This window comes from Oncorhynchus tshawytscha, linkage group LG24 (assembly GCF_018296145.1).
Source record: "Oncorhynchus tshawytscha isolate Ot180627B linkage group LG24, Otsh_v2.0, whole genome shotgun sequence".
Taxonomy (NCBI): Eukaryota; Metazoa; Chordata; class Actinopteri; order Salmoniformes; family Salmonidae; genus Oncorhynchus; species Oncorhynchus tshawytscha.
In genome coordinates this window covers 11,378,161-11,405,106 of record NC_056452.1, presented here as the reverse complement: position 1 = coordinate 11,405,106, position 26,946 = coordinate 11,378,161, and the positions used below count along the sequence as shown (strand labels likewise).

Genomic DNA, 26,946 nt, shown 5'->3' with positions numbered 1-26,946 from the left:
AAACAGATCCCAATCAAAGGTGTTATCACGTGCTTCACTAAGGCAGTTATTTATCTTATAACTTGTCCTTGTGGTAAAAATTATGTGGGTAAAACAAAGCGCAAATTAAAAGTACATGTACGTATCTCAGAGTATCGTAGCACCATTAGGTGCAAAAACTCGACTTACCCAGTTGTGACGCACTTTTTGGAAGAAAACCGCTCGATTTCATCTCTACGTTATATTGGAATCGAACATGTCACCCTCCCTAGGGAGAGGCTGCTTGGATCTTTAATTTAAAGACCATAATTTAAAGACCCTTTGAGAGTCTACGTTGAGAGTAGATGTCACTCCCTGACCTTAGAGAGCCTGTTTATTTCTCTATTTGGTTAGGGTGTGATTTGGGTGGGCATTCTAGTTTTTTATTTCTTTGTTGGGCGGGTATGGTTCCCAATCAAAGGCAGCTGTCTATCGTTGTCTCTGATTGGGAATCATACTTAGGCAGCTTGTTTTCCTCCTGAGTTTGTGGGATCTTGTCTTTTTTTTCTCATTTTGTCTGTCATAGTTGAAGTGTACCTATGATGAAAATTACAGGCCTCTCTCATCTTTTTAAGTGGGAGAACTTGCACAATTGGTGACTGACTAAATACTTTTTTTGCCCCACCGTATGTGACACGTATGAATGCCAAAATAACATGGAAAACTGGCCCAAAAATGTTCTAAACAGGTGGGGCTCAGCCCCTGACTCTGTCAAGTTGGTTGTTGATCATTGCTAGACAGACATTTTCAAGTCTTGCGATAGATTTTCATTCAATGTCATCTTGGTAAGCAACTCCAGTGTATATTTGGCCTTGTGTTTTAGGTTATTGTCTATCTGAAAGGTGAATTTGTCTCCCAGTGTCACATTCGTTGTAAGGAGGAGACCAAGGTGCAGCATGGTATACTGTACGTACATTCTTCTTTATTAAACAAATTAACACTGAACAAACTAACAAAACAAACCGTGAAGCTATATGGATAGTGCAGACAGGCAACTACACATAGAACAAGAACCCACAAACACAAAAGGGAAAATGGCAACCTAAATATGATCCCCAATCAGAGACAACGATAAACAGCTGCCTCTGATTGGGAAACAATTCAGGCCACCATAGACATACATATACCTATACCTACCAAACCCCTAGACATACAAAAAACCCTAGACAATACAAAAACGAACCACCCTCGTCACACCCTGACCTAACCAAAATATAAAGAAAACAGAGACATCTAAGGTGACACCCAGTGTCTGTTGGAAAGTAGACTGAACCAAGATTTATTCTAGGAATTTGCCTGTCCTTAGCTCTATTCTGTTTCTTTTTATCATAAAAAAAACCTTAGTCCTTGCTGATGACAAGCATACCCGTAGCATGATGCAACCACCACTACGCTTGAAAATATGAAGAGTGGTACTCGGTGATGTGTTGTGTTGGATTTGCCAAAAGCCTTATGTTTGGCATAAGGCTTTGTATTCAGGACATGAAGTTCATTTCTATGCCAATTTTTTTTGCAGTTTATTCTGTACAGGTTTCCTTCTTTTCACTCTGTCAATGAGGTTAGCATTATGGATTAACTACAATGTTGCTGATCCATCCTCAGTTTCCTCCCATCACAGCCATTCAACTCTGTAACTGTTTTAAAGTCACCATTAGCCAATGGTGAAATCCCTGCGTTAAGGAGGCCTGTATCTTTGGAGGGACTGGGTCTATTGATACACCATCCAACGTGTAATAAATGTTTTACCAATCTACTGATAGGTGGCCTTCTTTCCGAGGCATTGGAAAACCTCCCTGGTCTTTGTGGTTGAATCTGTGTTTGAGATTCACTCCTTCCAGATAATTGTGTGGGGTGCAGCGATGAGGTAGTCATTCAAAAATAATTTTAAACACTATTACCACACACACAAACACTGAGTCCGTACAACTTATTTCACTTGTTATTTCACTTGTTACGCACATTTTTACTCCTGAACTTATTTCTGCTTGCAATAACAAAGTGGTTGAATACTTATTGACTCAAGACATTTCAGCTTTTCATTTTTTATTCATTTGTAAAAATAAAAAAAAATTTTAAAGAAAAAAACGTAATTCCACTTTGACATTATGGGTTATTGTGTGTAGGCCAGTGACAACAAATCTCAACGTAATCATTTTAAAATTCAGGCTGTAGCACAACAACATGTGGAAAAAGTCAAGAGGTCTGAATACTTTCTGAAGGCACTGTATGTGTGTGTGTGTTAGTGTGTGTGTGTGTGCGTGCGTGTGCGTGTGCAGTGTGTACAGTGTGTATTGTGTGGGCATACTATTTATGGCTTATGGCTGTACACTCAAATGTGTCATTTAGCTTGTACTGCTATACCATATGCATCCTACTATGTATAAACATACCCACACTCTTACAAAAAAGGGTTCCAAAAGGGTTCTTTGGCTGTCCCCACATTCTAAGAATGTACAGGGTTACAAAATAGCTCACTTGTTCCAATCATGATGGGTCATAAATTATAAGCCTATAGTACATCATATTACCCTATTTTACTGACCCATAAGGCGACTTTGATACTAACAGAACCCTACAAGTTTGCTAAGTCAGGGAAAACACTGCAGGCCCTGTAATTTTGGGGCAAAATCCATGGTGGATGACATGGCACGATATAATGAGTGTTTGTGGCCTTGGTCTGTGTGTGTGCGGTGTGTGTGGATGCATGCATGTGCTGTGTGTGCGTAATTGCATGTGTGCTTGCTTGTGTGAATGCATTCATGGATGTAAGCATGTGTCTGTGTGCCCACGGATGTGTGTGTGTACGCGCGTGTGTGTGTACGCGCGTGTGTGTGCATGTGCGTGTGTGGTGGTGGTGGTGGTGGGGGGTTGAGCTAAGTGAGGCACCAAGTGAGTAAGGCTATCGTTAGAGCCGATTCAACGATTCTCATGTTTAGGGCTTGTTTCACCATAGGCACTGTATGGCTGCTACATAAGGAGAGCTGTCCTGTCTGAGGTGGACATATATGTCTGCAGATCAAATGCGAAACTAAAGAGAACTGCCAGGGTATATTGGTCCATTGGTACGTCAAGGGAGAGCGAGTGAGATTGACAGATACAGTGATTTGGATTTTGAGCGGCCCGTGCGAATCGGGAGCAGGCATCACAAGGGAGAGAGGAAGAGAAGAGGAAGTGGGGGTCAGCTAGGTAGGTTATGAAAGCAGTGCATCCTTTAGTGAAACATGCACTAAATGTCAATTCGTATCTGTGTATAGCTTCACAGATGAGGTTTACTGCAGTGGGCCTTTTTCTCATAGATTTCTTAAAATACAAACCAGCTGTAAGGAACTACTCTGAGTCTGTTACATACAAATTAAGGTAAGTGAACATTTGCAGTAATTATGTTTTATAATTATTCTAATTTGTTATATCACAGGTCATCATTTACATTTAATGACGTAAGGGTTCAGAAGAAATTAACAAACTATTATTAAACAAACAAACTATTATTAGTTCATTAACAACTATTAAACTTGTGGAATTTAGAATCACCATTACATTTATATAAAATAATGACCTTATTAACGGACTTGCCAAATAGTGTGTTTCTGCTAAAAGTTTCCAAGTGATATTGAGTGAGCAAATAAACTGAATTTGGCAGAACGTTTTCATTGTCTGTATCGATAATCGATATGACCTTTTTTTTTCCAGTTAACCTCTAAAAGGCGACCCTACTGTGAAAGAAACTACAGAGGAGATGGTGGGGTGCCTGACAACTTTGGGTTACCTTTTACTTCTCTCTTGTGTCTCATCGACTGAATCCCGCATTCTGAAATTTGTTGTTGCCGTAAGTCTTTTCAGTTCTGCTTTACTCCTCTGGGATTTGTTTTAAAATGTTTAATGAAATCCTGATAGATTCAACACTTGGTTTATGCTTGAAGGGAAAATAAATAGATTAAGATGATTAATAATCATATTGTATTTGATGTCTGATGTAGGAGCCATGTATTAAACCAATCAATCAAGCTTAATTGAACCCAATTTTAGCCCCGTTTATACCTGGTGCTCACATGTGTCCTTTGTCCCAATCTTGTCCACATTTGGATTGTGCCCACATTTTAAGACAGGTGTAGATGATTCAAATATGTATTATTTGCTGATTGTGAGCCGATCTCCTTGACCACCTCCGGAGAGACTAGGATATCTGGTCACAATGGGGACACAAGTAAACGGATTAGAAACACATTTTAATACCACGTGTAGATGCAACGACTAATATGTGGGCACAACTGGAATTGTGGATAAGATTAGGACATAGGACACATTAGCACCAGGTATAAAATGTACTTCTGCATATCACATAAGAATATAAGACATATGACTTGTGTAAGGTACTCTATACATATGACATAAAACATATGACTGGCGTAAGGTATTTCGTCATGGCGATCGATCCCCCATTGAGTCGTTTCCCATGGACCCTCACGGTGAGGAAGTGTGGGCACAAGGCTTCGGGCAGCTAACTGAGGTACAGAAGTTTGAGTATGCAATGACAATTATGTTTCCCGAAAACATAACCCTTTGCCTATATTTCCATTCTGAATGTGCCTGTAACTTCTCCTACAAATATAAGCTTAATAAGAAAGCACACACATTTTCTTTAGAAAAAGTTTAAGGAGTCTGTCATGAAATGTTAGATAATCATGTGCCGTAACAAAAACAAGCAATATTATCGCACTTCACAGTAATATCTCCTAAATCTTCTCCGTAGAAGTTCTTACTTGACCTAGGCTGTTGTGTGAGGTATAAGCTTTCTCTCGTCTTATTTTTGTCTCACTTGGCTCAGTTGGGGATGAGACAGCAGTTTGACTTCGGCAGGTTTCTAAAGAGACGCTATGGACACTTCCTCAGTGAAGACTACAACAGCAAAGAGGTGCGTTACTGGAGCCCAAACGTGTACATATTACACAGGAGAGAAATTGCATTGTTTACCATGTGTGCTGTTTGTGCATTTGAAGTCTTGGCAAATCTGTTTCGGGCTATACGTCTGGGTTCTTTGGAGCATATGACCACACAATATCCATGTGTGGTACTTAGTGCCTGTAATGTCTGTTATGGTGTAGGCTAATGAGAATGACTCATGTTGATGACATCATCACCCCGGCCACATAACATGATGTAACATGTGGGCTAATCTCGCCTGATCTCGTCACTGTGCATTAGGCTGCATGCATGTTGTTTGGCTCTGTGTGCCCCAAGGCAGTTCGCATCGTACTGGCATTACAACAAAGATCTGATTTCCCTCTTCCAGTCGCTCTCTTTCACTTCCTGTCATTTTCTCCCCTTTTCTCTTTACTCCACTCTATCTCTTTATCTTTTTCTCTCTCGTCCCCGTCTCTCTCTCCCTTTTTCCCTCCCTCCCTCCGTCCATAAAGTAGCAATTACCACCAAAATAACAACTTTCCTAATTCGCTGTCGCTAACGATTTGTTGTCACACTCAAGTTTCAGCTCGTGCTGTACCTTTCCTGTCCCCTGTCATGTCACATTCGAATTCAAGCAAGCTTTATCGGCATCACAGGAAAAGCCAATGTTGTCAAAATGATTTACAGTGTGCAATCACTTCACATAGGATGACAGAAAAGGGAAAAGCACATTTTAAATAGAACATATTAATTCGTAATACAGTAAAGCTTTGTTCCATTATGCACACTGGCAAACCACTTACTGTACAGTGAAGCAGTTTTTTGGACATGCATTCTCAAAGTGGTATGCTGGTATAGACATAGGAACCTAAGCTTTACTTCTTTCCCTCCACACAGGTGTACGTGCGGAGTACAGACTATGACCGCACTCTAATGAGTGCCCAGGCTAACCTGGCTGGGCTGTTCCCCCCAAACAGACGCCCCCCTCCCCTCATGCCCCTGTTACCATGGCGGCCCATTCCAGTGCACACTGTCACCAGAGCACAGGATAAGGTAGGCGGGCGCAGGGCTCTAAACCTGCGACCAAATATTTTCCTGTGCAACAAAGGAGTTTTATTTTGGGAGCACTGAGCGACTACGAAAGCATCTGTAACGATAAGGCTTCACACTGTACCATTTGTTCCTCTGTGCCCTAGAGAAACAAGCGAGTGCAGATTCATTCACGTCATGGTTTCACCATTACTACAGCGAAAACGGCGTGACCCAACCAGGTCAAACCAGGTCAAACCAGGTCAAACCAGGTCAAAAGATCTGACCAATAGTATCGGCGCAACATTTTCACCTTCCTATGGAAGATTGACCGCAAGCTGGCAGCTCCCTCCAGATGGAAGAACCATAACAGAGCAAAAAAGACAGGCCGAGGAACGGTAACGTATGGCGGATGGTTGGAATTCGCGGCGAGTAGTGCGGACGAAGTGGAGGAAATTGAGACAAGGTTGGAGAAGCAACAGCTGTGCTGGGATGCGATCAATATGGGTGACCGTTCTGATGATATAGAGTGGGAGGATTAGGGTCAAGGATCTGAATGGTCTGTAGAGGAAAGTCATAGGAAGAAGAGAGATCATGATACTGAAAGTAGTCTGCAAAGCGTAAAGAGGGCCAAGGTAGGAAGCAAGAGTAATAATGTGTTGGAGTGGAACGTTGTGATGGTGTTTGATGAGACCACAGGGCCTCATTTACACCCTATCCGATTAACCAACGTCGTAGAGATAGGTGAAGTCAAACTAGCCTGGTTCATTGGAAATGATAGATTGCTAATATTTTGTGGTAGCCAGGCTCAGCAAGGGAAGATTCTGTAATGGAAAAGCTTAATGGGAAGAAGATTAAAAGCCATGTCCCTGGTGCTTATGCTAGGTCGAGGGGAGTCATCACTGGGGTCCCAATATCTATGTCCACAGATGATATGAAAGAAAATGTGAAGGGAGGCAGAGTGATTGAGGCCAAAGGTTTGATCAGTAGGAAAGAGGGTCAAAGAAGTGAAAGCTTATCAGTGTTGCTGAGGTTTGAGAAGGTTTTGCCTAGAAAAGTACAGATAGGATTCCTTAGTTTCAATGTCAGAGAATTGGTCTTTAATGCCAAAGAATGGGACATGTAGTTGTTCAGTGTAAAAGAAAGAAAATATGTGCCAAGTGTGGAGCAGAACATGATTGCGGTGAATGTGGGAGCAATGTGAAGGTTAAGAGTTGTAATTGTGGAAGGGGGGTACGACGACAACATAGTGCATCATTTGGTGGATGCCAGGTGCAGAGAGGGGCTAGAGAGGCTCAGGGATATAGAATCAGTCATAATGTATACAGTGCATTCGGAAAGTATTCAGACCCTTTGACTTTTCCCCACATTTTATTAAGTTACAGCCTTGTTCTAAAATGGATTAAATTGTTTTCACCCCTCATCAGTCTACACACAATACTGCATAATGACAAAGCAAAAACAGGTTTTAGACATTTTTGCAAATGTATAAAAAATAAAAAAATAATAATAATTCAATATTACATTTACCTAAGTATTCAGACCCTTCACTCAGTACTTTGTTGAAGCACCTTTGGCAGCGATTACAGCCTCAAGACTTCTTGGTATGGTTGCTACAAGCTTAGCACACTTTTATTTGGGGTGTTTCTCCCATTCTTCTCTGCTGACACTCTAAAGCTTTGTCAGGTTAGTTGGGGAGCATTGCTGAACAGCTATTTTCAGGTCTCTCCAGAGATGATCGGGTTCAAGACCAGGCTCTGGCTGGGCCACTCAAGGACATTCAGAGACTTGTCTCGAAGCCACTCATGCGTTGTCTTGGCTGTGTGCTTAGGGTCGTTGTCCCGTTGGAAGGTGAACCTTCGGCCCAGTCTGAGGTCCTGAGCGCTCTGGAGCAGGTTTTCGTCAAGGATCTCCCAGTCCCTGCCGAATCTCCACAGCATGATGCTGCCACCACCATGCTTCAGCGTAGGGATGGTGCCAGGTTTCCTCCAGACGTGACGCTTGGCATTCAGCCCAAATAGTTTTTTTTATCAGACCAGATAATCTTGTTTCTCATAGTCTGAGAGTCTTTAGGTGCCTTTTGACAAATTCCAAGCAGGCTTTCATGTGCCTTTTACTGAGGAGTGGCTTCCGTCTGGCCGCTCTACCATATAGGCCTAATTGGTGTATTGCTGCAGAGATGGTTGTCCTTCTGGAAGGTTCTCCTATCTCCACAGAGGAACTCTGGAGCTCTGTCAGAGTGAACATTGTGTTCTTAGTCACCTCCCTGACCAAGCCCTTCTCTCCCATTTGCTCAGTTTGGGCGGACGTCCAGCTCTAGGAAGAGTCTTGGTGGTTCCAAACGTCTTCCATTTAATAATGATGGAGGCCACTTTGTTCTTGGGGAACTTCAATGCTACAGAAATGTTTGGTACCCTTCCCCAGATCTGTGCCTCAACACAATCCTGTCTCGGGGCTCTACAGACAGTTCCTTCGACCTCATGGCTTGGTTTTTGCTCTGACATGCACTGTCAACTGTGGGACCTTTCCAAATCATGTCCAATGAATTGAATTTACCACAGGTGGACTCCAATCAAGTTGTAGAAATATCTCAAGGATGATCAATGGAAACAGGATGCACCTGAGCTCAATTTCGAGTCTCATAGCAAAGGGTCTCAATACTTACGTAAATAAGTTATTTATGTTTTGTTATTTTTTATAAATTTGCACAAAAAAAAGAAAAAAAAACTGTTTCCGCTTTGTCATTATGGGGTATTGTGTGTAGATTGATGAGGAAATAAGACATTTTATAATAAGGCTGTAACGTAACAAAATGTGGAAAAAGTCAAGGGGTCTGAATACTTTCTGAATGCACTCTATGCAGAGGCTGGTAAACAGATTGGTGGAACTACAGTGCGGACTGATGGAGCTTCCATGGCTGCTTCTGTAGTAAGTGGACCTACTGTTGGGGCTGGTGCTTCTGCTGGTCCTGGCATTGTTTTGAGACCTGTTCAGAAATCTTGCGCTCGTGAATATACTGTGTCAAAGGTTCATTTCATAGCTTTCATTGGTAAGGTTATCAACACGACTCGGGTTGTGGAAAGCAGAAATACCAGCTTGAAGGCTATTGTGGATACGGCAAAATAGTGATGGGGGTAACAGATGTTACTGTCAAAATGGTTGTTGATATGCTGAATAATCCTAAAGGTGGATTGTTTCAACATAATATAGATCATATTTAATGAGGTTGGGGGGCTTGGGAGGGTTTTTGAGGGGAGGGTGTGGTAGAAGTTAGTAGAGCTTTATTTGGTTTAAAAATGTATTTTCTTGGTACAGAATTTGTCAGGCCATGATTGATCGCACACTCCAGCACAGGAGGTGGTGACATGCACCTTAAACAGGACCGCCTTAATATCATAGAAAAACAAGATGGTGCGGGGGGCGACAACGGTAGCTAGCTAGCTAGCTATGAAAACGGTAGACAGGCGTTAGCGAAGGACACTGGGTGCTAGCTAACTAGCTAGGACTCCGGTACATAGCAGGCAGGAGGCAGGATAGATAGCTAGCTATCTAGGACACCGGTAGACAGTGTACTTTGCCCCTGCATGTCGGGCACTGTTTTCCTGCAGTTCTGTTTAAGGACAGGTGTTCAGCCGGTGGGAGCGAAGGACACTGTGTGCTAGCAAGCAGGCGTTAGCGAAGGACTAGTTAGCTAGACTCCGGTACACAGTAGACGGAAGGCGGGGCGACACCTGTAGCTAGCTAGCTCAGACACTGGTAAAAACTCTGATAATACTTTTATTTCCCTTATTAATTGCATAGACAATCAGGGGAAATACAGAATATCAAAAGTGTCATACAACCATGAAGATGGTGTGCTCAAGGGGGGGTTCATGTAGAAACCAATTGGATGCTCGATTGCGGCTGCAATCACACACTACTAACAGAGATACTTTTGAGGAGATTGGAAACTCCATTTGAAATCGTATTAATGCGATTGTGTACGTTACCATGCGTCGTCAATGGGCCGCGAGGTGCATTCTGGGCTATTCTACGACAAGAAAAGATCTCCTTCAAGGAGTGAATGGGGGTCAATTGGGCGCTAGTTTAAAAACCCAACATTAGCATGAGCAACAAGTACAGCATTACAGTTTTTTTCCGAGATGTAACATCGTATAGCTTTGGAATTATGACATTATGTACTTTCAAGAAAAATAGTCAGGTTTCTTGACTCATACCCTGACTTTGAGAAGGGATTGCGTGACGATCATTTTAGCAACCACGTGAAGCAGCATGACAACGTGAACGCGATTGTTCTACAATCTGCTGGGTGGGGCATTACACGGTCCTCCATTTATAGCCCTCCCTAGCCCCTCCTTTCACTAATAGAGTTGCTCTTAATCGCAAACCTGACATTTTTAAAGAGACCATGTATAATTTTCAATGTAATGCATCGCAATATGAAAATAGTGCTTTTACACAATGTAGAAACTAAATATTCCACAATTTTCTTTGTAATTTTAATGACAGGTATTTACATCAACATTTTAGCTTTTAAAATAAACAAATGTATTTACTGTGTTACATATTTTTAGGGCACAAAAGTATCTAGAATTAATATAGGCCACGTACGGTATATCTCAAGCAATTAAAAAATCTAGATTTTCTGGTGCTCCTAAATTTCATGTGGTGTTCCTAACTTTTTAAAGTTGGGAGCACCAGTGCTATCAATGAATTTGTTTCATTTAGAGCCCTGGGCTGGCGGCTGGCTGGCAGAGACAAACGTGCCCACTCACTCACTCACTCACTCACTCACTCACTCACTCACTCACTCACTCACTCACTCACACATCATCCATTAAATCAGCTGTATGAATCTTTCCAGTAGACCTGGGTTCAAAATAGTGTTTGTTTTCCTTCAAAAACTTTAGCTGTGCTTGATTGAGCTTGCCTGGTTACATTGGAACCAATGAAATAGTCCCAGAAGTGGAAACCCATCCCATCTGAAGTATTTGAAAAAAAAGAAAGACTAGTTTGAATCAAGATATCTTGGTTTTGTTGGAGCCTGATGTGGAACTCAATATCACTACGCCCATTTGTGGTGTGAGCATGGGCCTTCATGTCCATTTCTCTGACCAATAGGCCATTTGGCACTGAGGCGGTGTTAAAAAGGAAAGAAAGGAAGGGCCACTAGTAAAGCAAAGCTGTAAACTGAGTGTACCTGTGTTTTATGAGAAGAGGAAGAGGAATTTGACAGAGGAGTAAAAATTGTTGTTTTGTCTTGGATTTCACAAGCTGTTGAAGTCCCCAAGCAAACACTGCCCCAGGTTTAGAGAGCTGATGGGGGAGACGTTTGACAGCGAACACTACCGGAGAGTTCTCAAGTCTCACCAGGTAAGTCTCAGAAGAGTTGTCAAGGTAACACATCAAATCATTAAAGCCTATGACGCTTCATACATCTTAATTGGACCAGTTTCATCGCAGGAGGAAATTAATCCTGCTGCAGGAGGATTTTATTTTTGTATTTTTTTTCACTGATAATTTCAAACGGAAATGAGTTTTGATAGGCTACAGTAGGCGATAGGCTTCATTTCGGATACACTATGTTGTAGTAGAGACCATTATCTATTTGTGTTATTTAAGCAATAAGGCCCGAGGGGGTGTGGTATACAGCCTGTTCTTACGCACGACGCAACACAGAGTGCCTGGATACAGACCTTAGACGTGGTATATTGGCCATATACCACAAACCCCTGAGTTTCCTTATTGCTATTATAAACTGGTTACCAACGTAATTAGACCAGTAAAAATACATGTTTTGTCATACGCGTGGTATACTGATATACCACGTCTGTTAGCCAATCAGCATTCAGGGCTTGAACCACCCAGTTAATAATAAGGTATATACAACGACAGTTGTTGATGTGTAATGGCTGCATTTCAGATACATTGTTGTACATTTTAATGTGGCTGTAGCAGGACCTACGATAGTAGGACATTTAGTCTGTCTGTTGATTTAGTGTTTGAGCGAGCAAGAGAGAAAGAGAACTACAGGTTTTCAGTGAATGTATGTAAAGAACGAGGCTCATTTGAATATCCTGCCCTGCAGGAAAATTCTCAGTGACAACAGAGTGATCAATATATACTGTATATATATATATATATATACAGTGCCTTGCGAAAGTATTCGGCCCCCTTGAATTTTGCGACCTTTTGCCACATTTCAGGCTTCAAACATAAAGATATAAAACTGTATTTTTTTGTGAAGAATCAACAACAAGTGGGACACAATCATGTAGTGGAACGACATTTATTGGATATTTCAAACTTTTTAACAAATCAAAAACTGAAAAATTGGTCGTGCAAAATTATTCAGCCCCTTTACTTTCAGTGCAGCAAACTCTCTCCAGAAGTTCAGTGAGGATCTCTGAATGATCCAATGTTGACCTAAATGACTAATGATGATAAATACAATCCACCTGTGTGTAATCAAGTCTCCGTATAAATGCACCTGCACTGTGATAGTCTCAGAGGTCCGTTAAAAGCGCAGAGAGCATCATGAAGAACAAGGAACACACCAGGCAGGTCCGAGATACTGTTGTGAAGAAGTTTAAAGCCGGATTTGGATACAAAAAGATTTCCCAAGCTTTAAACATCCCAAGGAGCACTGTGCATGCGATAATATTGAAATGGAAGGAGTATCAGACCACTGCAAATCTACCAAGACCTGGCCGTCCCTCTAAACTTTCAGCTCATACAAGGAGAAGACTGATCAGAGATGCAGCCAAGAGGCCCATGATCACTCTGGATGAACTGCAGAGATCTACAGCTGAGGTGGGAGACTCTGTCCATAGGACAACAATCAGTCGTATATTGCACAAATCTGGCCTTTATGGAAGAGTGGCAAGAAGAAAGCCATTTCTTAAAGATATCCATAAAAAGTGTCGTTTAAAGTTTGCCACAAGCCACCTGGGAGACACACCAAACATGTGGAAGAAGGTGCTCTGGTCAGATGAAACCAAAATTGAACTTTTTGGCAACAATACAAAACGTTATGTTTGGCGTAAAAGCAACACAGCTCATCACCCTGAACACACCACCCCCACTGTCAAACATGGTGGTGGCAGCATCATGGTTTGGGCCTGCTTTTCTTCAGCAGGGACAGGGAAGATGGTTAAAATTGATGGGAAGATGGATGGAGCCAAATACAGGACCATTCTGGAAGAAAACCTGATGGAGTCTGCAAAAGACCTGAGACTGGGACGGAGATTTGTCTTCCAACAAGACAATGATCCAAAACATGAAACAAAATCTACAATGGAATGGTTCAAAAATAAACATATCCAGGTGTTAGAATGGCCAAGTCAAAGTCCAGACCTGAATGCAATCGAGAATCTGTGGAAAGAACTGAAAACTGCTGTTCACAAATGCTCTCCATCCAACCTCACTGAGCTCGAGCTGTTTTGCAAGGAGGAATGGGAAAAAATTTCAGTCTCTCGATGTGCAAAACTGATAGAGACATACCCCAAGCGACTTACAGCTGTAATCGCAGCAAAAGGTGGCGCTACAAAGTATTAACTTAAGGGGCTGAATAATTTTGCACGCCCAATTTTTCAGTTTTTGATTTGTTAAAAAGTTTGAAATATCCAATAAATGTCGTTCCACTTCATGATTGTGTCCCACTTGTTGTTGATTCTTCACAAAAAAATACAGTTTTACATCTTTATGTTTGAAGCCTGAAATGTGGCAAAAGGTCGCAAAGTTCAAGGGGGCCGAATACTTTCGCAAGGCACTGTATATATATATATATATATATATATATGTGTGTGTATATATATATATTTAATCTTTATTTAACAAGGCAAGTCAGTTAAGAACAAATTATTATTTACAATGACGGCCTACCCCGGCCTAAGCCGGACGACGCTGGGCCTATTGTGTGCCTCCCTATGGGACTCCCAATCACGGCCGGATGTAATACAGCCTGGATTCAAACCAGGGACTGCTGCGCCACTCGGGAGTTTTAAAAATGAAGATATTACACATGTAGTAGACATGACATAACATGCTCAGACCTGTGTCAAATGTATAGTAGTATGTCAAATACTTTCAAATACTCTGCGCTTGATTGAGTTTGTCCAAATAGAATAGCCCCAAAGGGAGAAACTCCAAGGTTATCAAACACACCTCAATCGCTTTCCCTAGTTTTTTTTTTTTTACGTTGTTATTGTTAATGTTTCTTTTTGTTGTTCTGTCTAGTCATTTCAAGTCCTATCCTGTCATAGATGGGCCTTGAGCAATATGTCGCAGCAATGAAACCCTTTTCCTCACAACCCTGTCCCTATTAATCTTGTCTTGTGAATTCACTTTGACTCACTTGCTACATGTGTTTGTTATTCAAAGACTGAATGATTGTTTCATTCCAGTAGGTTATTAGTTGTCACAAAGGCCTTGTTAGTTATTTCGGTGTGACATCAGGTCCTCAGTGATTTCCTCACTCACAGTTTTCTCCTTCATCTTCCAAAAAGCTGCTTGGTGCAATTTCTCTCACATTCTCAGAGCTGTTAATTAATGACAGGATTGAATTATATTGAGAATTAAAATGAAAAGGCTTTAATTAACTGAATCCCATCCTGATTCCTATTATGGAGATGTCTGGCTCTTGATGGAGGTGTCCTTGGTGCTCTTTACTACCCTCTGGTGAGAAGATGGAGTATCTATCTATTTTCTTTGTCACCCTGTGTTCATCTTAATAGTCACAAGTGGCTTCCTCTCGTCTCATTTTATGTGATCTGAAAAGCAGGGGAAAGGTTAATGGGCATAAAGACATAATATGTAGAAATCGCTCCCCATTAGCTGGTTGCTAAGATTCTATCATGTTCGCCTAATTTCTGTTGATGTGACAAAACAAGTGTAGAGAATCATTAAATAATCTAAACTGCGGAGAAATATATTTTCTAAAATAAAAAAATATAGTATTTTGAGATGATTCAAGCTGGTGTCCAAAGGAAAAGTAAAAAGATGCAAAACCGAAACTTAAAGTTACGTTATAAAGGTTTTGTATAATTTCAGCCAGTGGTTGAAAAGTAGCGCTCATGAGCCAAAATGTATGATATGTTATGAATTCCAATTCGTACATTATGTAAGTCCATAAAATCCTGTTCAATCTCTTTCAGGACGGGAAGCATAGAAATAGCTCACATAGAATGTGCTGCTTATCAGACTCACATTTCTATCTGAATTTGGTTAGGTCGCCACCAAAGCTACATACTGGATCTAGAATGATGACCTATCACTACGTACTAACAGTAATCATGTATTTTGCATCAGTGTAGATGAACCTTTCCCCTTAGTCATTTTCTCTCAACTAAGCACTGGGTATATAAAACAAAACCTTGGTACGGTACCCTTATTTGACAAGACGGTTTTAATAATCAACTGTTTATGGAAGCAAAAAACTAATGTGACATGTGAATATGTGACCGAGTGATTGCTTTTAGGAATCCACCAGGCGCAATCATAACATTGACTGACTGGAAAAAATAAAAAAATCGTATAAGATGAACATCTTCCCACAGCGATTTATACAGGAGCTCTCCAACCACACTGGGTATCCTGTGTCTAGGCTGCTGGGCAGGAATTCCATATGGAGGGTCTACGACACTCTCTCCTGTCAGGTACTGGACTATTGTATGTAGCTCTCTGCATACAAGATCTGACTCTGAAATAAATACTGTGCCACATGTAGGGTTTCCCCTCTAGGGTTAGTTGCAGGTCCCCTTCAAAGGGATCTACATCCCAAATGGCACCCTCTTCCCTTTATAGGCCACCTAGTTTGTGAAGGGCCCGTAGGGCTCTGGTCAAAAGAAGTGCACTGTAGGGAATAGGGTGCCATTTGGGATGCATACACAGACTTGCTTGAAACCCATTAAACCCACGTTTCCTGCATGTTGTCCGTACCACTCGGTGACTTCCAGTCATTGCACTAATGCTCGTTAGCATTGGCTTACGAAACTACCTCTAACTTCCTACTGTTCAGTCGTGTGGTCAGGTGTCACAAAAAGGACGGTGGAAAATTGCAGTTGGTTCAGAACAGGGCAGCCCGGCTGGCCCTTGGATGTACACAGAGAGCTCATTTTAATAATATGCATGTCAATCTCTCCTGGCTCAAAGTGGAGGAGAGATTGACTTCATCACTACTTGTATTTGTGAGAGGTATTGACATGTTGAACGCACCGAGCGGTCTGTTTGAACTACTGGCACACAGCTCAGACATCCATGCATACACCACAAATCAAGTCAAATGTATTTATGTAGCCCTTCGTACATCAGCTGATATCTCAAAGTGCTGTACAGAAACCCAGCCTAAAACCCCAAACAGCAAGCAATGCAGGTGTAGAAGCACGGTGGCTAGGAAAAACTCCCTAGAAAGGCCAAAACCTAGGAAGAAACCTAGAGAGGAACCAGGCTGTGAGGGGTGGCCAGTCCTCTTCTGGCTGTGCCGGGTGGAGATTATAACAGAACATGGCCAAGATGTTCAAATGTTCATAAATGACCAGCATGGTCAAATAATAATAATCACAGTAGTTGTCGAGGGTGCAGCAAGTCAGCACCTCAGAAGTAAATGTCAGTTGGCTTTTCATAGCCGATCATTAAGAGTATCTCTACCACTCCTGCTGTCTCTAGAGAGTTGACAACAGCAGGTCTGGGACAGGTAGCACGCCCGGTGAACAGGTCAGGATTCCATAGCCGCAGGCAGAACAGTTGAAACTGGAGCAGCAGCACGGCCAGGTGGACTGGGGGCAGCAAGGAGTCATCATGCCAGGTAGTCCTGAGGCATGGTCCAAGGGCTCAGGTCCTCCGAGAGAAAGAGAAAATTATAGAGAGCATACTTAAATTCACACAGGACACCGGATAAGACAGGAGAAGTACTCCAGATATAACAAACTGACCCTAGCCCCCCGACACATAAACTACTGCAGCATAAATACTGGAGGCTGAGACAGGAGGGGTAAGGAGACACTGTGGCCCCATCCGATGATAAAGACATGCCACCAGAGGTTTCTTCACCATCCCCAAATCCAGAATAGACTATGGAAGGCGCACAGTACTAAACTCTATTTCACACCAAGTAACTCATGCAAGCAGTTAAAATAGATTTAGAATAGATTAAAAAACACTTCATGGAGCAGCGTGGACTGTGAAGCAACACAAACATAGGCACAGACACATACACACACACACACACATTATAGCATACGCACTATACACACACGTACACATTTTGTACTGTTTATATGTGGTAGTGGTGGAGTAGGGGCCTGAGGGCACACAGTCTGTGAATGTATTGTAATGTTTTTAAAATGGTATAAACTGCCTTAATTTTACTGGACCCTAGGAAGAGTAGCTAATGGGGATCCATAATAAATACAAAAATACAAATACTACACAGAGACATAAAAATTGCATCCATGAGTTCATCTGACTCTGCATCCTGCTTCACTCATTATATAGGCAGGACGCCTACCCTCCCTTCCCCTGCCTACCTCTCTTGCAAGTTGCCCTGTGTCAAAGAGTTTGGCTTCTATTGGTTTCAATTGACAACTTTGATGCCAGAAAGCCTGGATGTTACTCTTTGGGCCTCTGTGCCCCAGCCTGGGAACAAACAACATAGGGGAACACTGCCATGTGATCACCTCGGCAGTTGGGCTTGATGAATAACTCAATAGCTCGTTGAAATGAATAATATCCAGGATTATATAAGAGGAAGACATGGTCATACTTACAGTAATACACATTAGCACCAGTGCAAAGTGTTCATCCATCATCTGTTATTTTCAGAGATGGATATAAATAGAAAGACTTATACAAACCGTGAAATACAGGCGGCGTCCAAAATGGGACCCTATTTCCAGTATTGTATACTAATTTTGACAAGAGTCCTATGTGCCCTGGTCAAAGGTAGTGCACTTTAAAGGGAATAGGGTGCCATTTGGGATGCATGCACAATAATTACACTGGTATAGGCTTGTTTGTGACTCATGTGTTGTAGAAGAGTTGCGCTTCAAACAGAACGATGCTAACGGTTGTCATTGTACCCTTGTTAGAGGAATCACAACCTGACCACCCCTGGCTGGGCCACACAGGAAGTACTCAACACTCTACAGGAAATATCCTCCTTTGAGGTCATGTTCAGCGTCGTCACTCACAAGAGAAAGGAAAAGGCCAGGCTCTCAGGAGGTGAGAGGTTAGAGTTCAGAAGGCGTCAGAGGTCATGTGGGTTGTAAAAGAGTTGAAGTAATGTTGCTTTGGTGTTGTGGCTGTGGGTTGAGAGTTGAAAATAAGTTGAAGTGACGTTGAGTTAATGTTGTGACTGTGGGCTGAGAGGTTGCTCATGCTGAGTGGATGAAATATCCTGTGGATTGTGAGTTGGTCTGAATGTTATGTTAATGAGTTGGATTATGCCAACAGTTTGTTTGTTTGCATGTATGTCACGATGATTGTTTTTATAATGTTGATGGTTTGTTTATTGTTTAGGGGTTCTGTTGAATGCCATCCTGAGGAATTTCTCCAAGGCAATGGAGCAAGGGAGCACGCTCAAGTTCATCATGTATTCAGCAGTTAGTGAACACCGCTGGCACACACACACACACACACATCCACATACTTAGTTGTACACTCACACTTCATATTATGCAATCTGACATCTAGCATGTCTCCGTATTCATATTTATACATTCACAAGCACATCCACGCATGACCAAACACAATGTTAATGCTATGTGATTATGCAATTTATGCGACACAGTTCATTCTGTGTTCTAATGTGTACATCTCTCTCTCTCTCTCTCTCTAGCATGACTCCACCCTCATCACTCTCCAGGCTGCCCTAGACGTGTACAATGGTCTTCTTCCTCCTTATGCTGCCTGTCAGCTCTTTGAGTTCTACCAAGAGGACGATGGGTAATGTAGTTTTAGTTGTGATACCTCCAGAAATGATCACATGTACAAGGCTAATGTTTTAGCGCAATAAACTGTACAAATTATTTGGTTTAAAGCTGCAATATGTACATTTTTGGGTGACCTCATTCACATTAAAAGCAAGTCCAAGAAGCGCTATATCTGTTCTATGTGCGCTATTTCTATGCTTCCCGTGCTTAAGTTTCATATTTGCATCTTTTACTTTCGGTTTTGTACACCAGCTTCAAAGAGCTGAAAATACAATATTTTTGCTAATTGAAAAGATATTGCACAGTGGTTTAGAAGGTACAATGATTTTTTTTACACTATACATTGCTTGTTTTGCCACATAAACATTTGGTGAACTATTAGCATTTTAGCAACCAGGAAAGAGCTGAGCGATTTCTGCATATTGCACCTTTAAATGACAAACTAAATGGTATGTGAGATGTGAAATTAGTATTAAAGTGTTACAGAAATCTGCATAACACACGACTGTCGGCTATGTCTTCACATAGTCTGTGTGAACTATTCCAGGTCCTATTCTCTTGACTTGTATTACCGTAACGACTCATCCCGTGATCCCTACCCGACCCCTGTGCCTGGCTGTGAGACAACTCCGTGCCCTCTGACCTCATTCACTGACCTGGTTAAAGATGTCATCTCAACGGACTGGGATGCCGAGTGTGGGCTCAAACCATCATGGTCCAACACAGGTAAGAAAGGTAGAGTCCATATTGTCTTAATGGTTCAAATGTTTTGCTTTGTTACTTTTGCTTTATAGGAGCTCATTTTTCTGTCATTCTATACACCAGAATATCCATAAATATTGCCACAGATACTGTAACTTTTACTCGGAGACTGCCACTACTCATTGAAACCGGACTCTTAAGACGGAAGTCTTTTCAATCTGATTACTTATCTTCATTGCATCTCTCCTGACTTTTGCAAGGTGTCATTGCGGCGCTTGCAGTGGCAGTGGCTATCCTGACAATGGCGCTGTTGGCCAGCATAGCTGTGTTAATTCACCAGAGGAGAAACCTGTACTCCAGGGAGGGGTAAGTCTGGCTCTCCAGGCTTGAATACGTCTTCCTAAAACATCCTGGAGGCATTTGGAGAGGACAGGGCAATACATCAATACTTATAGGCCTACTATGAGATTAAAAATGGAAATAATCCATACAATGACCTTGTGAATTTTGTTCTCTTGTGATCCATTGTACTTTTTTGTATTGTATTGTATTGAGTTCCTATTGGATTGTGTTCTATTTAGCAGAATGTCAAGTCATCTTAGGGCTTGGTTGAGTGATTTGGCTTTTATAATATTTAGAAAATGATTGAATTAGTTGTCTCCTTGACTTTTTCCACATTTTGTTGTCTTACAGCCTGAATTTAAAATGGATTACATTATGATTTTATTGTCACACACAATAATACCCCATAATGTCAATGTGGAATTATGTTTTTAAATTTTTTTTAACGGATTAATTAAAAATGAAAAGCTGAAACGTCTTGAGTCAATAAGTCGTCAATTACCTCAACACCGGTGCCCCCGCACATTGACTCTGTACCGGCACCCGCTGTATCTAGCCTCGCTATTGTTATTTTACAGCTGCTCCTTAATGATTTGTTACTTTTATCTCTTCCTTTTTTAAAGGTATTTTCTTAAAACTGCATTGTTGGTTAAGTAAGTAAGTAATTCCCTCTAAGGTCTACACCGGTTGTATCCGGTGCATGTGACACATCAAATTTGATTTGATTTATTCAACCCCTTTGTTATGGCAAGCCTAAATAAGTTCAGGAGTAAAAATGTACTTAAAGTCACATAATAAGTTGCATGGACTCACTCTGTGTGCAATAGTAGTGTTTAACATGATTTTGAATGACTATCTCATCTCTGTACCCCACACATACAATTAGAGGTAAGGTCCCTCAGTCGATTCAACCACAAAGACCAGGGAGGTTTTCCAATGCCTCGCAAAGAAGGGCACCTATTGGTAGATGGGTAAAAAATAAAAAGCAGACATTGGATATATCCCCTTGAGGATGTTGAAGTTATTAATTATGCTTTGGGTGGTGTTCCTAGTCACTACAAAGATACAGACATCCTTCCTTACTCAGTTGCCAGAGAGGAAAGAAAGTGCTCAAGAATTTCACCACGAGGCCAATGGAAACTTTAAAACAGTTACAGAGTTTAATGGCTGTGATAGGAGAAAACTGAGGATGGATCAACAACATTGTAGTAACTCTACAATACTAACCTAATTGACAGAGTGGAAAGACGGCAGCCTTTACAGAATAGAAGTATTCCAACACATGCGTCCTGTTTGCAACAAGGCATTAAATTAACACTGCAAAAAATGAGGAAAAGCAATTAACTTTTTGTCCTGAATACAAAGTATTATGTTTGGGGCAAATCCAATGCCACACATTACTGAGTACAATTCTCCATATTTTCAAACACAGTGGTGGCTGCATCATGTTATGGGTATGCTTGTAATCGTTAAAGACTGGGGAGTTTTTCAGGATAAAAAATAAACAGAATGGAGGTAAGTACAGGCAAAATCCTAGTGGAAAACCTGGTTCAGTCTGCTTTCCACCAGACACTGGGTGATTAATTCATCTTTCAGCAGAACAATAACCTAAAACTCAAGGCTACATCTACAGTGGAGTTGCTTGTCAAGGAGACAGTTAATGTTCCTGAGTGGCCGAGTTACAGCTTTAACTTAAATCTACATGAAAATCTATGGCGAGACCTGAAAATGGTTGTCTAGCAATGATCAACAACCCGATTTGATAGCGTTTGAAGCATTTTGAAAAGTATAATGGGCAAATGTTACACAATCCAGGTGTGGAAAGCTTTTAGAGACTTGCCTAAATGTGCAACTGTAGTGAAACAAGCGTGCTGAATATTCGGATTCTATGTATTTTCTATGTACTACTCTGGTTCCACGAAAATACAAAATATGCTCAAGAGGAAATAAAGACAGCCAAGACAGCCAAAACAGCCAAAATTTCAAGTATTTTTTATTTCAACGCATGCTTCAAAACCTACTGAAACATAGTGAATGTTTTGTGAACATTCTGCAGCTCATTTCTCATCTCCATCCTCCTTGTCCTTGAGAGCTATGAGAAGATGAGAAAATGACAGCGGTTGAAAACGAACATTCAGGTGCTGTTCATACTGCATGATCAATATTACTTGAGGTAATGTACACCATAGAACCTAATTAAAAACAAAGACATTTAATCAATCCATCAATCATATAACAAAAAGTTGCATTTTTGAACCCATGATGTTGTTTCCATTACAATGACTATCATTCTACGATTGTGGAAAAATATTGAATATATCTTTCCCCTCTGCCTGTTTCGCTCTCCCAATCCTTTCCTCGATACCCCTCCTCTCAATCCCTCCCTCTCTCCATACTTTATCTCCAGCTTGCACTCCACTTTCTCTCTCTCCTTTCATCCATCCTTTTTTTCTATCCTTCCCTCCTTGCCCCGGCACCTCTCTCCGTACCTCATATCTCCACCTGTCCCTCCCTCTCTCTCATCCCTTTCTCCCACCCTACGCCCACCATCCCTCTCCTTCCCTCCGCCCTCCCTCGCCCCACACTTCCTATCTTTAGCTTGCACTACGCCTTTATCTCTCTCCAATCCCACCCCCCTCACAACCCCTCTCTCTCTCGCCATCTTTTTTTTCTCCCTCAATCCGTTTCCCCATCCCTGTACTCTACCCCCACTCTCCCTCCACCTCCCTTCCCCCCTGTCCCTCTCCATCCATACCTCGTACGAGCAGGGTGCACTCCACGACGTCCTCCCCCAGAGGGTTGATAGCCTTGCAGGTGAACTTGCCCCCGTCATACTGACTGGGCTTGCGGATGTTCAGGGTCAAAACCCCCTGGTTGTTCTGCATCAGGAACCGAGGGTTCTCGTCCAAGGGAATCTTATTCCTCAACCACCTGATCTTAGGCTAAGTGGGAGCCAAAGAGAGACTTGTGTCAGTGGCTTCATGACAAGTATGCAACCTTAATGGCCTTCAATGTAACACAAATCAAGGGGAAGGACTTAACAAAAATATGGTAACACTTTATAAACACTGTCATGAGTAAGCCATTTGAAATGCTTGTAAATGTCTAGAAATGCGTAGGTATGTACAGTGCAGTCAGAAAGTATTCAGACCCCTTACCTTTTTCCACATTTTGTTACGTTACAGACTTATTCGAAAATGGATTGAAAAAAAATGTGTTCCTCCTCAATCTACACGTCATACCCCATAATGACAAAGCGAACACAGGTTTTCAGATTTTTTTTGCAACAACAGAAATATCTTAGAGCTCCGAGACAGGATTGTTTTGAGGTACAGATCTGGGGAAGGGTATGAAAAAAAATCTGCAGCATTGAAGCTCCCTAAGAACACAGTGGCCTCCATCATTTTTAAATGGAAGAAGTTTGGAACCACCAAGACACTTCCTGGAGCTGCCCGCCCGGCCAAACTGAGCAATCGGGGAGAAGGGCCTTGGTCAGGGAGGTGACCAAGAACCCAATGGTCACTCTGACAGAGCTCCAGAGTTCCTCTGTGGAGATGGGAGAACCTTCCAGAATGACAACCATTTTTGCAGCACTCCACAAATCAGGCCTTTATGGTAGAGTGGCCAGACGGAAGCCACTCCTCATTAAAAGGCTCATGAAAGCCCTCTTGGAGTTTACCAAAAGTCACCTAAAGGACTCTCAGACCATGAGAAACTTGTTTCTCATGGTCTGATGAAACCAAGATTTAACTTTTTGGCCTGAATGCCAAGCATCACGTCTGGAGGAAACCTGGCACCATCCCTACGCTGAAGCCTGGTGGTGGCATGCTGTGGGGATGTTTTTCAGCGGCAGGGAGAGTATGAACAGAGAGATCTTTGATGAAAACCTGCTCCAGCGCACTCAGGGCCTCAGACTGGGGCGAAGGTTCACCTTCCAACAGGACAGTGACCCTAAGCACACAGCCAAGACAATGCAGGAGTGGCTTTAGGACAAGTCTCTGGATGTCCTAGAGTGGCCCAGCCAGAGCCTGGACTTGAACCTGATCAAACATCTCTGGAGAGACCTGAAAATAGCTGTGTAGCGATGCTCCCCATCCAACCTGACAGCGTTTGAGAGGATCAGCAGAGAAGAATGGGAGAAACTCCCCAAATGCAGGTGTTCCAAGCTTGTAGCGTCACACCCAAGAAGACTTGAGGCTGTAATCGCTGCCAAAGGTTCTTCAACAAAGCAACAATTTCCCCTTCCCCTGCACCTACAGTTAGAGTATTCGGACTGCTTGTCCCAAAAGACATACCTTGGGGTAGCCCCTGACAGCACAGCTGATGGCGGTACTGTAGCCTGCCACCACAGACCTGTCAAGCAGGGGCTGTATGAACTTGGGGGCGCTTTGCATATCCTTCTCCTTGAATGGAGGTGGGTTGTACTCCAATCCTGAAGAAAGGGAGGTTATTATACAGTGAATTAATACGGAGTGGTAATGAATTAATACTGTAATGGATGTCTCTGTTAAAATACTGTAGGCATTGAAGATACATACCTTATGTCAACAAGGCCTATAGTAAGTATGCACAGCACACACACGCACGCGCATACACACAGACATACCCACCTATCTTAGGTATGATGGCTGTGTCCTTGCTGAGGCAGAAATCCTCACTCTTTCCAACGAGGTTCTCGCTGTAGACGCGGAACATGTACTCATTTCCCATGATCAGGTCTGAGGCTGTGCAGTTTGTCCTCCTGTTGTGCTCGTAGATAGTGAACCATTCCTAGAGAGAGAAAGATAGAGAGAGAGGGGTGGGGGAGAGAATGAGAGAGAGAGAGGGTGGGGGGAGAGAGAGAGAGGAGGGGGGAGAGAGAGGGGTGGGGGGGGAGAGAAAGCGAGGGTAATGAGGAGAGTGGTCAGTTGTAGTGATCTGGTGTTTCGAGTTACTTTAAGAATTCCACGGTGTCCATTACCAAATAATTTGATTTGGTTCTAGTTGCTTTTTTATTCCCATTCCCCATGCCACAAATTCACAATCCTATACAGTAGCCCATAGCTTTGCTTTGCATGCTGGGGGATGGAGTATTTGATCCCTTTGTCCCTATGCCCTCCTCTCTCACATTTGTCTTCTTGTCCGCCTTCTGTATTGTGTAACCGGTGATATCACAGTTGCCGTCGTCCTTTGGTGGCTTCCACTCCAGCGCGGCGTTGAAGCCCCAAACATCTGTGACCTTCACTACCTCGGGAGGCCCGGGTGTCTCTGATTGGACAAAAATATATGGTCTTTTTTTTAAACGTTTAGGATGAAAAAAAATGGCACGATATTTACCACAGTAAGACATTACAGCGGCCTAGAGCCAGTATACTGTCGACTTCGTAGATTCGAACCCGCAACACAACAACGCAGAAAGCCAAGCCATTTCTGGTTCTGGGGGACAACAGTAGCTACTTCAGTTCTCGGGAAGGCAGTAGCGATGCTAAATGACTTAGCCACTTCACTTATGATCCTGGGTTGTGTTCATTAGCCATTAAACGGATGGGAGAAGGGAGGACACTTATGTCTACAATTGTCTTTCATCTCTTACCTACGATCCTGATTTCCAGAATAGCCCTGGCCTCCATGTTCTCAATCTGCAGGACCAACTCGTACTTCCCAGAGTGGGATCTCTCAGCCGAGCGGATGAACAGGATAGAGTCCACTTCGGAATTGCGTACGCTGGCAACTCGACTGTCAAGCTCCTCCCCATCCTTGTACCATTGCACTTTGGGACGTGGCTTACCCTATTAGACACGAGGTAATACTTTGTTCAGAATAGAAACAAATGAAGGACAAAACAATAGCTGTCAATGGCTAACTGCAGTGGTACCTGGTAAACCAACTTCACTAGATAATGGGCACCTGATAAGCTGTTCAAGCTTGTCCCAAATAGAGTGATTCTGTAGAAGTCACAGCATTCAAGATAGCTTTGGCTCATACGTCATACGTAGGCCATCATTGTAAATTATAATTTGTTCTTAACTGACTTGCCGAGTTAAATAAACAAACAGAAAATGCGACTTTAGTTCAAATAAAATCGGTGAAAATAGAAAAATATACGAACCTTGGTTTAATGGGTAACTTTGAACAACTGACCTGGAAGGGGATGGTCAGGTTGATTTTGTCGCCCACTCTTCTAATGTACTTCTGTCTCAAGTAGCGGGGGAGGCGGATCTTGGGCAGTTCTAATGGAGAGAGACAGAGAGAGAGAGAGGCAGAGAGATTGAGAGAGAGAGATGGGGAGAGAGAGATGGGGAGAGAGAGAGTGTGAGATGGGGAGGGAGAGAGAGAGAGATAGATGGAGAGAGAGAGAGAAACAATGTATGCAGGGCAGAATTAGGCCAATATCCACTAATAATAAAAACTCAAAAAAGAGCAATTAAGTTTTGGAAACATCTAAAATACAGTGACCCCCTCTCATATCACTACCAAGCACTGCAATGCCAAGAGCTGAGCAACGAAAAGAGTCCCCTCATCCAGCTGGTCCTGGGGCTGAGTTCACAAACCTGTTCTACTAGCACACTGAAGCCTCAGGACCAGAACATCCAATCAATCAGGATAAGCCAAATTACAACACAGTCAAAACAAAACTATATTGCTTATTGGGAAAAACAAACACAAATTTGAAACCCTTATTTGAAACCCAAATTTGAAACCCTTATTCAAGGTTTCAAAGACCTCTCTGATGAGGATAGGCTACCCGTCCTGTTGGGGGAGGACGCAGAGAGCTGTGGGTTGGCAGCGCACTACATTGCTGCCTGCCATAAGTTGAGGGACAGTGTCTGACAGACCAATCAACCTGCACATGTACTCTACTGTATGCTTATTGTTATTGTTGAATGTATGGTTATCTTGACCCTTGGTTATTGTTGTTACTGTTGTCCCATTGACAATTTTGATTCTCATATCCAAAATAAGCTTTGGCAATATGTAAATTGTTACGTCATGCCAATAAAGTTAATTGAATTGAGAGAAAGAGAGAGAGAAAGAGAGAGAGAAA

At 42.3% G+C, this 26,946-nt stretch overlaps 2 protein-coding genes across 4 annotated transcripts in view; one reads left to right on the top strand and one right to left on the bottom strand.

The window, feature by feature from the left end:
- The first annotated feature begins 2,949 nt into the window (after positions 1-2,949).
- LOC112238235 (testicular acid phosphatase homolog) lies at positions 2,950-20,389 on the top strand. Of its 2 annotated transcripts, XM_024406802.2 has the most exons (13): positions 2,950-3,204; positions 3,315-3,375; positions 3,709-3,844; positions 4,430-4,525; positions 4,844-4,930; positions 5,818-5,973; positions 11,224-11,322; positions 15,507-15,605; positions 18,036-18,168; positions 18,466-18,548; positions 18,785-18,891; positions 19,426-19,604; positions 19,841-20,389. In XM_024406802.2, exons 3-13 carry the CDS (start codon positions 3,755-3,757, stop codon positions 19,948-19,950), a joined length of 1,239 nt encoding a protein of 412 aa, XP_024262570.1. In that variant the 5' UTR covers positions 2,950-3,204; positions 3,315-3,375; positions 3,709-3,754; the 3' UTR covers positions 19,951-20,389. The 2 variants fall into 2 exon arrangements, with proteins under 2 accessions (XP_024262570.1, XP_024262571.1); XM_024406803.2 differs by lacking the exon at positions 15,507-15,605.
- Positions 20,390-21,891: 1,502 nt separating this feature from the next.
- Positions 21,892-26,946, bottom strand: part of mybpc2b (myosin binding protein Cb) — a 62,437-nt gene continuing 57,382 nt past the window's right edge. For both annotated transcript variants that reach the window (XM_042305315.1, XM_042305316.1), the window contains 7 exons: positions 26,043-26,131; positions 25,495-25,690; positions 25,030-25,169; positions 24,533-24,692; positions 24,218-24,354; positions 22,678-22,864; positions 21,892-22,014 (listed from right to left, as the gene is read on the bottom strand). In XM_042305315.1, the coding sequence (XP_042161249.1) occupies positions 21,980-22,014; positions 22,678-22,864; positions 24,218-24,354; positions 24,533-24,692; positions 25,030-25,169; positions 25,495-25,690; positions 26,043-26,131 (944 nt within the window). In that variant the 3' untranslated portion in view covers positions 21,892-21,979. The remainder of the gene's footprint in view (positions 22,015-22,677; positions 22,865-24,217; positions 24,355-24,532; positions 24,693-25,029; positions 25,170-25,494; positions 25,691-26,042; positions 26,132-26,946) is intronic.

What these genes read in the sequence shown, in the direction of transcription:
- LOC112238235 (XM_024406802.2), top strand. Translation starts at nt 3,755, where the DNA reads ATGGTGGGGTGCCTGACAACTTTGGGTTACCTTTTACTTCTCTCTTGT. An exon ending in GAGTTCTCAAGTCTCACCAG is followed by an intron (nt 11,323 to 15,506) that starts GTAAGTCTCAGA and finishes ATCTTCCCACAG; the next exon opens with CGATTTATACAGGAGCTCTC. An exon ending in TTCTACCAAGAGGACGATGG is followed by an intron (nt 18,892 to 19,425) that starts GTAATGTAGTTT and finishes GAACTATTCCAG; the next exon opens with GTCCTATTCTCTTGACTTGT.